General features: G+C 41.4%; 2 protein-coding genes across 6 annotated transcripts in view; both read left to right on the plus strand.

The window, feature by feature from the left end:
• The window catches only part of CTDSPL2 (CTD small phosphatase like 2), a 77843-nt gene extending 70991 nt beyond the window's left edge, over positions 1–6852 (plus strand). For 4 of the 5 annotated variants that reach the window (XM_042252879.1, XM_015097240.3, XM_042252880.1 and 1 more), the window contains 2 exons: positions 1279–1374; positions 1994–6852. In XM_042252879.1, the coding sequence (XP_042108813.1) occupies positions 1279–1374; positions 1994–2059 (162 nt within the window). In that variant the 3' untranslated portion in view covers positions 2060–6852. The remainder of the gene's footprint in view (positions 1–1278; positions 1375–1993) is intronic. The other variant, XR_006060491.1, reaches the window with a different exon arrangement.
• A 2050-nt stretch (positions 6853–8902) lies between these two features.
• EIF3J (eukaryotic translation initiation factor 3 subunit J) overlaps positions 8903–14774 on the plus strand; it is a 28643-nt gene continuing 22771 nt past the window's right edge. Inside the window, exon 1 of the mRNA XM_027972149.3 lies at positions 8903–8979. Coding sequence (XP_027827950.2) covers positions 8903–8979 — 77 coding nt within the window. The remainder of the gene's footprint in view (positions 8980–14774) is intronic.

Consider the following 14774-nt stretch of genomic DNA (forward strand, 5'->3'; position numbering starts at 1 on the left):
AATGTTTCTTAGACATCTAAATTCAACTCTAGTTGAGTTTGGTGGCAGTCCAGTGATGAGGACTCAGCACTTTCACTGCTGAGGGCCTGGATTCCACCCCTGGTCAAGGAGCTAGGCTCTCACAGGCCGTGCAGCACGGCACAAATAGACAGACAGACACATACGTAGGTAGACAAAGAGATGGGCCATCTTTGCAAGATAGATTTTACATTGAGTTTGTTCATGAGATATGACTGAGATTTCCATCAGAATAAATCAGTGCAGAACTGGGATGTGGGAAGGGGGTTGAGTGTAGATGGAACAAGACTTGGCCCTCAACTTCTGTGTTTCAGAGAGCCCACAATAGAACACGGGAGAGAATGCATACAAGGAGGAAGGGTGGCACATGGCACTGAGACATGTTCAGTGTAGGTCACTGCTTCTCATTTCCTTGCATTTTAAATGTTTTTAAGAATTGGTTCGTAAACAAAATAATTTCAGTTACCCTCCATCTTAAACACAGTGTTCTGTGTAAATATTAAAAGATATATTATCCTAGAGAATGTTTACTATAAAACAAATATGGTTTGTAGATTTTAGATTTCAGCGAAACACCATTGAGCCAATTTGTTGTGTTCCTACTGTTTCAGAGCATCTTGTTAGGGAGTAAAATCTGTCGGGAGTAAGCCAGTGAATGCATACATGCTTTCTCGCTAAGACGGCAGTGTTCCTTTATTCAGAATGCCTCGCACTGACTGATATTCTCTAAAGAGTAATGTTGTTAGTTATGTTAACCCAAAGCTTATTTCAATGAATATTTCTTGTTAAGTTTTATATACACTAGACTGGGGCTTCCCTGGTGGCTCAGACAGTAAAGCATCTGCCTGCATTGTGGGAGACCCGGGTTTGATTCCTGGGTTGGGAAGATCCCCTGGAGAAGGAAATGGCAATCCACTCTAGCCCTCTTGCCTGGAGAATCCCATGGACAGAGGAGCCTGATAGTCTACAGTCCATGGGATCACAAGGAGTCGGACACGACTGAGCGACTTCACTGCCACTTTATATACACTAAGAATTACTCTGAGAAACCAGTTAGGTTTCAGTTTATTCCTTAACATCTGTGTCTGGCACTATTAAGATGTCAGAGAATGTGACAGGCGTAAACTCTGATGGCATTCCTTTTTTAAAGGAACTTAATAGATTAATATATACTAAAATCTGTTACTCCTTTTTGTAGCTTTTCCAGCTTAGGCGAACTGTAAATGAAAAGTAGAGTTAATTCCTGATTTATCGTTTTAGCTATCTAATGGAATCCCTATAGAAAGCTGGTTTATGGATAAAAATGACAATGAACTACTAAAACTGATTCCATTTCTGGAGAAGCTAGTAGAACTGGTGAGTATATCTTTTCATTTACCTTCTTGTTAGGTTTTTGTTGCTTTAACTCTACTGAAATAAATCTTTTCAGTTGTTTTTATCTGTACTGATGTTTTAAGTAAACTTGGTGAGAGATTAGGGCAGAAGTTGAAAAAGATTATACTTTGTAAATTATATTATGTTTATCAGTATTTAAGATTTTATACATTGTTTTATTTCACCACAGTTCCTATGGCAAGTCACTAACTAGTTGTGTTAAATCGGTTTTGTAGTTCGGGTCTAGAGTTAATGCTTATGGTACTGAGATTTTATTCTGGGAATCTTTTCTGCTGTACCCATGGGTTAAATTTAAAACTACTGTGTGAAGTAGACTTCAGTGGCTTAATGCTTTACCTGTCTTTTGGTTTGATCTCTTACTGCATCACTGTTCTTACAAAATTGATACATTAATGACAGGCTTTTCTTTTTAATATAAATTTAAGTTTACTTCTATGTAGTGTCTTTGTATTTGGCAAAAATAATAACGTAAATTATAAAATAAATAGCCATCGTTTCCCTGCAAAGTAAGAATGTTCCTGATGTTGTGAGGCTTGTGGCTTTTACGTTACGTGGCTTCTAAAATGTCTGTCCCCAACAGAATGAAGACGTCCGACCACACATCAGAGACCGGTTTCGCTTGCATGACTTGCTGCCCCCTGATTAAGTGCAGAGACTTGTCAGACCGCTGGAGGGGAGAGGATGCAGGACCCTTTTGGACTAAGACAAAAGCATTGCCATTACTGTTGAAATTTTGCATTTTTGTACCCGTCTTGCTTTTCTTATCTTGGTGCCCAGTAATAATCAAGGGTTACAGAAAGAGACTTTTTCTCAGATTGAATACACACAGTAGGTAGGCGAAAACAGAAGCGTCTTTAGAACTAGTGCAACTCCAGTGAAATTTTTTTATGTACAGGACATCTGCAGTTTATAAAGAATTCTGTTTCTGCCACCAGCAGTTTGACCTGTAGTCACACAGGATTTTATGATAATAACAGAGATGAAAATGGACTTTTATTTTCTCTCTGTTTGGTGCTCTAAGTGGGTTTGTAGCCACTTTTCTGTTACTTTAAAATTCTCATTTCAACAGGAATGGCCAGTAAAAGTTGTTTTATTTTTCCTGTTAAGGTTTATAACCTTTTTACATTTTTGACCTGTATTATTAATAGATTAGAATTTCATTATGCATTCCTTTTAGTTGAGGCGCTTCATAGTTTTCTGGAAATAGTAAATTTTTAGTTTTTTATTATACATTTGAATGGCCGTTTTCCTGCTTTGTCTGCCTGCATATTGTATATTTGTTTAAAAAATATCCTCTACTTTTAGTCCATGTAAGTTTCATTTAGAGAGAACATGCATTTATATTTTGTTTCTGTAATATTCTACTGTAGGTGAAATCTTTTCAAAAATCAAGAGACTGGGTAGATAAGAATATATGAATGACTTAATATTCAAAAGATGTAGACCATTGTGATGGCGTGTGTTCCAAGTGGTACTATCTTGCAGTGGCACACAGACCTGATGGATAAAGGTATACCTCAGACCTCACTGTGCTCACCAGTCTTTGAGGAGGATGGATTGGGTCACCTGTTGGGCTTGATTTGGTTGCTGATGCCTTTGGTTTTCTCCAGGAATGAAGTATTCAGCACAGTGATTCAGTATTTTTAGTTCCTTTGCATGGGCTGGTAGTACCTCTGTTATGCTCTCGGTTACAATCAATTCAGACTCTGTGTAGCAGTCTTGGTACCGTGCAGTAGCTATGCATAACCCCGTGGCACAGTAGACCCCCAAGCCGCCAGTCAGCCAGGATGCTCTCCTAGCGGCTTTCTGTGCGGCATGAAACTAGTCTGCAAGCCCTGGTTCTCTGATGCAGCTACCACAAGAGGTCGATATTTTTATAGTGGCGTGTAATCTCTTTTTCGGGAGGCTTTTTATGGAGGTAGAATTTGTAAAAGTTAGGATGCTTTGCCTCTCAACTGCAGTAACATGCCACAGGCTCAGACTGTTTTTGTGTAAAGGATGTCAAAGAACGGCACTTTTTCTAAAGAGAAGTTTGCTATTTTGTATGCTTGTTAAGAAAGTACAGTATTGGAAATTAAAGGTGGACAACTGATAATTGAGGAGTATGTCACTTAATTTTTTATGTATATTACCTGTTTACTTGTACAACTTATTGTACAAATTACATGCAGCTTCATTTTCAAATGAATCCTTAAAATAAGGAAATCTTTTTAGGAAAACATTTAATTTTTGTATTTTTGATTTTAAAGGCATGAGTTATGTCAACTTTCAGTGTATTAATGAAGATTTTAACTTTTCATCAGGCTGAGTGTTTTCTTACTATATTATCTGTTGTGTATGTAGCTAGCATATTGTGTCACTGAACTGTTTAAAAATCTAGCATGTAGAGCAAGCCTGTTTTGTGGAAAATCCTTATTCATTAAAAAAAAAATAATCATGGCAGATTTTCTGCAAAAAAAAAAAAAACATTTGCAATTCAGAATATTGGGGGTTTTTTTGTTTGTTTTTAATTTAAAGAAGGGTATTTTGCTCGCAGGGAAAAACAATGCAGACTCGTTTCAGTGAGAATCTTTGGGATGTATCTATCTTAGGCATCTGGGCATCTCTGCTGCTTGTCTCCTGTCTTTCTTGAAATAAAATGTACATATGTTACCTTCACATATGCTCTTGCTCAAGATTGTGAACCTGGTTACATTTCTCCTTGCTCCCTTTTTATGTTCAAACAGCAAAACCTATTTACGGTCTAAACTTTCAGCTTACATTATAATTGCTGAAAGCTTTACCAGTTAAGTACATATATAGACTCTGTGGGCTTTCCCAGAACTAGAAGGGAAAGGTAAGCACCTGTATAAACCATTGTGCCGATAGGCACTTTAAAAACTACTTTAACCACCTTTTATTTGTAAAGCTGCTTTTGATCCCCTGCTGGAGAGTTCCTTTAAGTCAACTGACAAATGAATCAAGCCTAACAAGATTCAGTAAAGAAATAAGCTAAGGGAGAATCTTCTATGGCCTGAGAAAATTTCTTGATATCAGCTTAATATATTTTTTTCATTACTTGATTTGAGTCATTTTGAATTTGTTATTAATGCAAAATCTAGTATAAGTCAGAGACCGTTATCCAGCTTCCTTCCTCCTTAATATGTTTTCTTAGCCCTTCTTTCCTTTATCTGTTGGTAGATGTCGTCTTGCACATTTCCATTTAGTTAAATGGGGGTGTTTATGAATTGATGTGCCCAGCCCCTTCAGTTCACACAGGAAACGTGAACTCTTAGAAACTGACCACAGTAAATGCAGGAGAGATGGATACCTGATATAACACAGAAAAGGTGACCTGTATACACATCACAGCTCTGAAGTGCATATTATAATTGTGATATTTCCAGTGGTAGATGTCTGACTTTCAAAGACATTCTTTTAAATATTTGTATTATTGTTAGGATGTTTTAATCAGTTGTGTTTTTTAACGCCATGTAATATATGTAGCCCTGATCAGATTTATAGCAGCGTATTTCTCCTTGGGTCTTAAAGTTGACAACAATTTAAAAGCATAAATTGTTTTATATTAGCTAGTATGTATATTTATTTACCCAATGGCTTTATCTTATTTCCCAGAATTTGGAGGGGGATTTGTTGAAAGCATTGTAACTTCTATAAATGGCTATTTTCTTGTAACTGTCAGTGAAAATGGATGTGTATATTGTTTTTTTATATTTCTCTGGTTTTCCTGGTTTGTTTGTTTGGGGGGTTTTGGGGGGGATGGTTAAACATAGAATCTTTTTTTTAAAAAAAGGTTATCTTTGGCCAATGACTTTTTCAATTAGATATTTCTTTCATTTAACCATCTAAAGAAGTCTGTTTTTCATTGTTTTGTTCAGTCAACTTCCCTGAAAAACAGAGACTTCATCTCATCAATGAAGAACGCATTTCATTATTCCTACAAATCTTTACAGCAAGCACAGACTTCTTCATAAGGACCAGATCTTTTCCACGTCTTCTGTCAATCACATAAAGCTGAAGTGTAAAGGACACTGACGCCTTCATTTAACTGTACTGACATGATGGTGTTGTCTACTACATCATTAGCTAGTTAAGGTTTTCTGACCTGAATTCTCTTTGTCTTCCTGGGTATTTATTTGTTATCTCTTTTAATCTTGTGTATCTAAATTAACTTAGTGTTAATAGTCACCCACCGAATAACTATGCCAAGCAACTAGGAAAGAATGTTTATTTTATTTCCCCTTATAGGGGAAGAGTGGACTGGGAACAAAAGTGTATGGGCCAAAAGGTCTTAGGTTGTCATTCACCCACTTTCTTATTCCTCTCATGAAGCTGTTTTTGAGAATAATATTTTTTTCAGTGCTTATGTGCTTGATTATGTCATTACTTTTCATGTCTTCCCCTGAGTTAAAAGCCTACTAGGAACCTGTATAAAATAGAATTTGAAGTTTCAGAATCAGAACCACAGAACTCAGTACCTTGTATCTAAATGCTACGTAAATTTTAATTGGAATCCACGTCTCAACTCACTAGGATACCTTTTTATAAAATGTTTCTCTGTATCTTGAATTAAAATTACTTGCCCAGAGGCAGAATTCCAGGGTTATAATGCATTTTGAGAAATTTTTTAAAAGGGGAGTTGAGAGCAAGAGGTTTATACTTACTTTATGGTTTTGATACTAGTATTTTAAAATACATCAGTGGTTCCCAAACCTGATTGTTCATTTGTGTTACTCTCTGGAGCTTTCGAAATACAGATTCCTGAGGCCTTAACCTCTGCAAAATTGTCTTTGAGTCTAGAGTGGGGCCTGAGATTTCCGTGTTTTTTAAAAGCTCTCCAAATGATTCTGATAGATTTGGGCAATTGCTGCTTAATGTGACAGTGGTTTGAGAGTAGGCAACAAAATAAAGTTTCCCAGAGATTTCTTTGTGGTGGAGTTCACCAGATTTCACAGAACTTATTCAGGATACATGGAGGGATAAAGAAGATTGAGGCTACTGCTCATCATCATTGTCTTTCATACTTTAAGAGTTTGCGTTTCGAGCGCTTGGAATAGTTGATCATATACACAGCTGAAGGACATATCCCTGAATGAGACCATTATATATATTAACTGTAAAATATTTCACTATTTTTTTATTTTATAAATCTTTGTAGAAATAAGCAATGAAATACTACTTTCATCTTTTGAAATGGGATTTTTCAAGGCAGTGTCCTTTTGGCATTAAGGTAGGGGGGAGTTAATATTCTCTCTGCCTTTTTCCACATGAATCAGTATAAATCATGGACATTTAAAATACTCAATTTAATTTCTACATATTTACTATGCAGTATAGCCGTGAACAAGTAATGTAGAATTAGTTTTCTCATCTTCAAATGCCCTGATCACCCTACCTCACAGGGTTGTTGTGGGGATAAATAAAACTTTTATGGAAGCACTTTTCTTTGGTGATATTTTATCAGCCACTGGAAACTATAATATCTCACAGCTTACGTTTGTATAGTGCTTTGTTTACAAGTACACAGTCTTCATGTTGCTTTCCCTTTGGGTGGGTGGCCTCCAAGGAACAGAGCAGGTTGGATACATGTATGTATGTGGCTTAGTCCTTTTGCTGCTCACCTGAACCTCAACAACACTGTTAGCTACACCCCAATAAAAATAAAAAGTCTGTGGGGGTGGGGCGACTGAGCAGGAAGCAGTCTGGAAAGAGACGGAGCAGTGCTGCCGGGGAGGCCACCGTGAGTGTCACGGATGCGCTTGGTGAGAGAATGCTGAGTGGGAAGAAGAGATGGACGCTGCGGAAGTTAAAGCAGGGTTATTAAATGGTTTGGGAAATCTGGTAAGTGATTGGGGTAGCAGGCTCATATGAATGACGCAAAGTTGTCATTCTCTTATGAACCAAATGAACTAGGGCTTTTAGTAGCTCATATAATGAGCTTTAGTATATTTGATGTATGACAACCCTTGAAGGTACCTTTGACGAGACTTCCCAGTGACGGTGAAAGTAATGTAAAAACACTGCTTCACTATGCCAGGCTCTGGATGGCAGAAGAAAGCAAGCCTGGCGCTGCTCTCGAGCTGTGACAGCTGGGCAGTGGAGACTGACGTTGAGAAAAGGGACGGAAAGGACACTTGGGGACGCTAACAGCACAGTCTGCAGTCAGGCTCCGATTGCCTGAAGCATCTGTGCAGCGTTTATGGACTGTTGAGCCCAGCTTGGTTGGGTGGGGGTAAATTAAGCAAGGGAGCGCATCAGGCTTGTTCTAGAAAGATCACTGGCGATCTAATAGGGACTAGATTGAAGGGGGGCCAGTTAGAAATACAGGTGTGGACCTGATTCTCCCTGCAACCAGTTTCCTTTCCCCGTGATAACATGGTTAAGATGTGTTGGGTGCTAGCACCATGAATGGGTAGCCTGAGCCTGGAGGTTGGTACAGCTCTGGGGGGAGTGTGGCTTATCCAGGTTAATGACGGATAGAAAGGCACTCTGATTTTATGTCACTATAAGAAGTACAGAAGAGATGTGTAGGAGTTGAAAGGAGACCTGCTGTCATTGATTTCGTGTTATGGGAAGGCTCTTCAGGGAAAGAGGGTAAAAATGGAGAAAGTCATTAGTTTCTACCTCAAATCAGTGATTTTGGTATTTTATAGGTTTTCTTAAGGTGGGGCACACATCATGTGTTGTCTTTGTTCCCTGACCAGGGGTTGAGCCCAAGCCTCCTGCATTAGAAACGAGTCTGAACCGCTAGGACTACCAGGAAGTCCCTATGAATGGTTTTAACTTGGAGCACAAATTTCTAGGCTCACTTTCCTTCATTTCCCTTCTTATGAAACAACCACAATCAGATGGCTGCTTGGTAGTAAGGGGAGAACTAACGAGAACCCTGACGGCTAATGCCAAGGCGACTGGATGCGCTCACCTTCATCTCTACTGGGCATCTGCCAGAAGTCTGCAGGACACTTTAGCCTTATTTCTGGGGACTGTGAAAATCTTGGGTTTTTTTGGTCTCCTATCCCCTATATCTCACCTTATTTCTATTAACATTGAAGAGGCATTGTCTTAGAACATCTTCAAACAAATTAATACAGATGACTACATTACCACTTCAGAAATGGTGTTGCTTTCCAGAGTCTTCACCTTGGTGTATTTGATTGAATCTGCCACCTTTTTAGCCAATTATTTACTATTTCCTAGTTCAGGTCATGCTACAGTGTGTGGGCTGACTAGTAAGATAATACAAAAGCAGCTTTCTTTGGGACCCAGCTCTATTAGCTGTCTTTTGAGGCTCCCTTTCCTGAAGAAATACAATGGCCTGATGGGTGGATTTCTGAGAAAAATGCCTGGAAACTTATTCACGCTGTCATTCCAGTTTAGTGCCCACTATGTGCCAGACAGACGTGGGTACGGCAGACCCTAGCTCCTCAGGAGTTTTCACCTGCAGGTGAGACGACTAGGACGCATTTGTTAGAAATGTTAGCTGAGGGCAATGACGGAATTGACTGGAAAGATCCTGGAATACCTCATGGCATTTAGGGAAGAGCTGGACAACGACCTCAAGGGAAGGTGAGGAAGTAAGGTGGCTTGGGAAACCATCGCTTCAGCAAGAGGGCTTTCCTTCAGGCTCTTGTCATCTGCCACCAGCTCCCAGGCCTGAGAGTCTTGAGTTCCAAATTCTAAAGTTCTAGGAAAGTATATTGCCGGGGTCCAGCCCCCACAGGATCCAGGGGAGTCTGAACGAAAAACGGCATTGGCAGATGATTTAGAGAGGGATAAGGAAAGAATATTGTAGATAAAATAGAGGAGAGAAAGAGGCTGATATTCCTTGGTTTACCTAGAAAGCCAATAAAACTCCGAGACAAGGAGTTTGCCCTGTTCACGGAGGCAACAGGTGCCCTCCCGGTCTCCAGAGGGAGTGAAGATGCAGAATGTCTTCCCGTTCAGGTCTTAGAAACGCGGGCAGGTAAGTGAAAGCAGGGAGCCTCTATGCTCCAAGGGATCAGCCTGAAAAAGTAAGAGAGAAAGAAAAAAGAAAAACACAGGGTGGCCAAGCTTCTTCAGTGAGCGAGGCCCATTATTTTTATTTTCAAAAGGGTCTTTTATACCTTTACTTGTACATAGAGGGAGATGAAAGATGCAAAGTCATACAGAGTCAGCCCAAATATTACATCTGTTTTGTCTTCATCAGAACCAGGATTTTTTCTGCAAACCTTGCCCATAGACAATGTCGTGTACATATCTTCTGGCCTTGGAGGCCTGTGGACATTTTATGACCCTCTTTTGATAAAGGCTGCTCAACCAGAAAACTTATTTTCCCTTGAAATGTTTTTTTCTTTATACATTTCTAATCTATGTCAGCCTCAGGAAGTATTAAGTTACATTTCTCACGAGCAAAGGTGCAGTGAGTTACAAGAAAACCAATTAGCTCAAAAGTCTGATGTGGTTAATTTCAAGGCAACACTTGTTTTTCTTACTTTCCAACTATGTTAACTACTGCACTCCCAGGTGCACAGTGGATAAGAGATAGGGGGACTTAGCAACAAGCATTGGCTCAACAGTGAAATCCTAGACCAGCTACTCTAATAACTTTAAACTCTTTGAAAGGCTCTATGTTTTAGGCTTTCCATGCCTCTCACAGTTGGGGGGCTGTAAACAATCACAGGCGTAGTTGTAAAAGTCTGGGGAAACCTGCCAAGCGAGCTAGAATGCTAACAGAGGGGGTTTGAGCTGAGACACTCCTTTTGTATGCAGGAGACTGTAAACTGGAGCTCTAAGTTAACTTTTTCCAGAGAAAGGTGGTCCGGGGATAGCCCCCTGTTAATGTCAGAGGAGTTGGTGAAAGTCATGAAATAGTAAAACAGACATATTCTGGTTTGGGGGCAGATGCTCGAGAAAGCCTAGGGAGCCCCTCGAGTCCTGAAGCCTTGCCTAACAGTTTTCTTCCACATGACCTTGTCATGGGTGGGATCTCCCGCGGTGGCTCCACAGTATATTTACTTCAAGACTTAAGAAGCTTAAGATCTCTCTCAGGTCTGTGGGCTGACGGCTCACCTGGCAGCTCCTGCCTGGGGCCTTCTGCAGCAGCCGTGCCCGGTCGTGTCTCTTCTGTGACCCCATGGGCTAGCCCACCAGGCTCCTCTGTCCACGGGATTCTCCAGGCAAGAATACTGGAGTAAGCTGCCATTTCCTCCTCCAGGGGATCTGCTTGCCCCAGGGATCGAACCCTTGTCTCCTGCATCTCAGGCAGATTCTTAACTGTTGAGCCTCCAGGGAGGCCCCGGGGTCTTCTGTGATTACATTCAAATGATAGTGGTAGACTGGGAATTCCCCGGTGGTCCCCTGGTTAGGACTCCGAGCTTCCACTGGAGGGGGGTCTCAAGTTCAATTTCTCATCAGGGAACTAACACCCTACAAGCTGCGCGGCCAGAAAGATGGTGCTTGTGGATGGAATCGTTTGACAGCTCAACTAGGCAGGACATCCAGTATGCCTTCTCTGCTCCCGTGTTTGACATCTCCACTGAGATAATCTGAAACAGCCGGGTGATGGCTGAGAATTTCTCTCTCCTTAAAACAGGTTCAGAACGTTCCAGTTCCAAATGTATGCTACACATTTCTACTCAGATGCCTCAAAGGATTGTCAAGATCTGTGTGGCCCAAACTTACCCTCATTCCTTAATGTTGAGAACCACCATTCAGGCATTTTCAGAAACATTTATGGAGCACTGACTACATGCCAGGCACTGTGAACACAGTAGCAAAGAACACAGACCAGATCCCTGTGCTCCAAACAGATATTAAACGGGAAACAAAATCATTAGAAACTGCAAGAACTGCTACGGCAAAAGCAGAGTGACGAGATAAGGAACTGGGGAGGCCCCTGCTGGAGAGAGGCCAGGGAAGAACCTTCTGCAAAGGTAACGCAGCTTCGAAGCAGGAGGGAAAGCCAACTGTATAAAGGTGTGGGAAAAGCACTGTAGGCAGAATACAGCAAGTACAAAGTCCAAAAACAGGAAAAGCCTTAGTAGCCTCAGAGGGCCAGTAGCAATGATGTTAGTGAGAGAGAATGGCCTAGGGGGCTGGGTGGGAGGCAGGAGTCAGACTATGCAGAGCCTTGTGGGCCTTCATAAGGAGGTGAATTTAAACCCCAAGCAAACACCAAGCCACTAAAGGGATTTCAACGAGGAGGAAGGGGTATGATGTTTGACTTTTAAAATAAACTGCCTGGTATGTAGTGAATGGGCTGTGGAGAGGGAAGAGCAGAAGGCAGGAAACCCACTGGAGGCAGACTACAGGTGAAGCGCCTAGAGAAAGCTCGGACCACAGTGGCAGCAAGAGACGCGGGGGTGGCCAAACGGGCTCAGGATTAACAGCAGAAGCAAATCGCAGACCTTGGTGACGGGCTGGATTTAAGAGGTGCGTGGCAGGAGGAATGCAAGGACAGCTCCCAGGCTTTTGACTGGAGCACCTCTAGGTGGGTGTCACTTCCACTCCTCTAGTTTCCAAAGGCATCATCCTCTACTGATTCCGTCCCCTCCTCCTCCATATCCAGTCTGTTACTGTGTTAATCGGGTTCATTCAGAGAAACAGAACCAACAGGATGTGTCTCTATGGAGAGAAGTTTTGAGAAACTGGCTCACAGGGAATTCCTGGCGGTGCAGTGGTTAGCACACCCAGCTTTCACTGCTGAGGGCTCAGATCAATCCCTGGTCAGGGGAATTAAGATTGTGCAAATTGTGGGGTGTGGCAAAAAAAATTGGAGAGAAATTAGCTCATGTAACTATGGGAGCTGGCAAGTCTCAGTTCTGCACAGAAGGTCCACAGGCTGGAACCCCCAGAAGAGCTGAAGCTGCAAGAGTCCAAATGCCGTCTGCAGGCAGAATCCCTTTCTCCTCAGTGTTTCCTCAGTGCCTTCAGTTGATTGGATAGAACCCATCCACCTTATGGAGGGTAACCCGTTTTACTCAAAGTTTGCTGATTTAAAGGTTCAGTCAGCCCAGTCTGCCAGTCGTGTCCAATTCTTTGCGACCCCATGGGCGGCAGCACGCCAGGCTTCCCTGTCCAGCACCAACTCCTGGAGCCTACTCAAACTCATGTCCAATGAGTCAGTGATGCCATCCAACCATCTCATTCTCTGATTAAAGGTAATTACAAACAAAAAATACATTCACAGCAATAATTAGACTAGTGTTTGACCAAAAACTGAGTATCTAGTCAAAGTGACACATAAAATTAATCATCACAGCCACTGAATCCTGCTGATTCTGACAGTTAACTACCTTTCAGATTGGTTCCTGCCTCTCAGTTGCCATTGTCTTACTTTAGGGTTGTCTTCTCAATTCATAAAATACTTACTTATTATGTTAGATACTGTGCAAAATGCTGGAGATATAACTGTGGATGAAAGATTGTGTCTTAGGGACCTTACATGCTAGTCTTTGCCTTCTGTCTTGCCTCCTTCCAATCCCTCTTTATAAATGGAGGGCTGCATAGCATTGCCTCTCACACTTTAACATAGTCATCTGGGACCAGGTCAGAGAGCTCTCAGGTGTTGCTGATCAAGAACAAACTTTGAGTAAGTGGACTGTAGAATATTTTTTGGAAGACTTAAATGAAAAGATGCACAGGAAATGGGGAACAATGGTTGCCACCAGAAGAAAACAGAATGGCTGATGATTGTATATACCTTTAGACAACTTGAATGTTGTACCAAGGAGGTGTGACATATTCAAAACAAATGAGGAAACAGCAAAAACAAAACAAAAAATATCTGAAACTGCACGCCTCTGAAAATCCTGCAGTGGAGCCCAAAGGCCAAAAGGGCAGAGTGCAGTTTAGCCCATCTTCAGTTCAGTCACTCAGTGGTGTCTGACTCTTTGCATACCCATGGACAGCAGCACGCCAAGCCTCCCTGTCCATCACTAACTCTCAGAGTTTACTCAAACTCACGTCCATTGAGTCGGTGATGCCATCCAACCATCTCATCTGTCGTCCCCTTCTCCTCCCGCTTTCAATCTTTCCCAGCATCAAGGTATTTTTCAATGAGTCAGTTCTTTCCATTAGGTGGTCAAAGTATTGGAGGAGCTTGAGCTTCAGTCCTTCAATGAATATTCAGGACTGACTTCCTTTAGGATGCACTGCTTGGATCTCCTTGCTGTCCAAATGACTCTCAGGAGTCTCCTCCAACACCACAGCTCAAAAGCATCAATTCTTCGGCCTTCAGCTTTCTTTATAGTCCCAACTCTCACATCCATACATGACTACTGGAAAAACCATAGCCTTGACTCGATGGGCCTTTGTTGGCAAAGTAACGCACGTGCTTTTTAATATGCTGTCTAGGTTGGTCATAACTTTTCTTCCAAGGAGTAAGCGTCTTTTAATTCAATGGCTGCAGTCACCACCTGCAATGATTTTGGAGCCAAAAAAATCACTGCTGCTGTTTTTCCACTGTTTCCCCATGTATTTGCCATGAAGTGATGGGACTGGATGCCATGATCTTACTTTTCTGAATGTTGAGCTTTAAGTCAACTTTTTCACTCCTCTTTCACTTTCATCAAGAGGCTCTTTAGTTCTTCTTAGCTTTCTGCCATAAGGGAGGTATCATCTGTATATCTGATGTTACTGCTATTTCTCTCGGCAATCTTGATTCCAGCTTGTGCTTCATCCAGCCCAGCGTTTCTCATGATGTACTCTGCATATAAGTTAACTTATTTAATTAATGTTATTTATTTAATATATTTATATTTAAATATATTAAGTTAAATATATAGTCTTGATGTACTCCTTTACCTATTTGGAACCAGTCTGTTGTTCCATGTCCAGTTCTAACCGGTGCTTCCTGACCTGCATACAGATTTCTCAAGAGGCAGGTCAGGTGGTCTGTATTCCCATCTCTTTCAGAATTCTCCAGTTTGTGTTGATCCATACAAAGGCTTTGGCATAAGTCAATAAAGCAGAAATAGATGTTTTATGGGACTCTCGCTTTTTCGATGATATGGCAGATGTTGGCAATTTGATCTCTGGTTCCTCTGCCTTTTCTAAAAGCAGCTTGAACATCTGGAAGTTCATGGTTTGCATACTGTTGAGGCCTGGCTTGGAGAATTTTGAGCATTACTTTACTAGCGTGTGAGATGAGTGCAATTGTGTAGTAGTTTGAGCATTCTTCGGCATTGCCTTTCTTTGGGATTGGAATGAAAACTGACCTTTTCCAGTCCTGTGGCCACTGCTGGGTTTTCCAAATTTGCTGGCATATTGAGTGCAGCACTTTCACAGCATCATCTTCCAGGATTTGAAAGCGCTCAACTGGAATTCCATCACCTCCTTTAGCTTTGTTCGTAGTGATGCTTCCTAAGGTTCACTTGACT

This window comes from Ovis aries, chromosome 7 (genome assembly GCF_016772045.2).
Source record: "Ovis aries strain OAR_USU_Benz2616 breed Rambouillet chromosome 7, ARS-UI_Ramb_v3.0, whole genome shotgun sequence".
Lineage (NCBI taxonomy): Eukaryota > Metazoa > Chordata > Mammalia > Artiodactyla > Bovidae > Ovis > Ovis aries.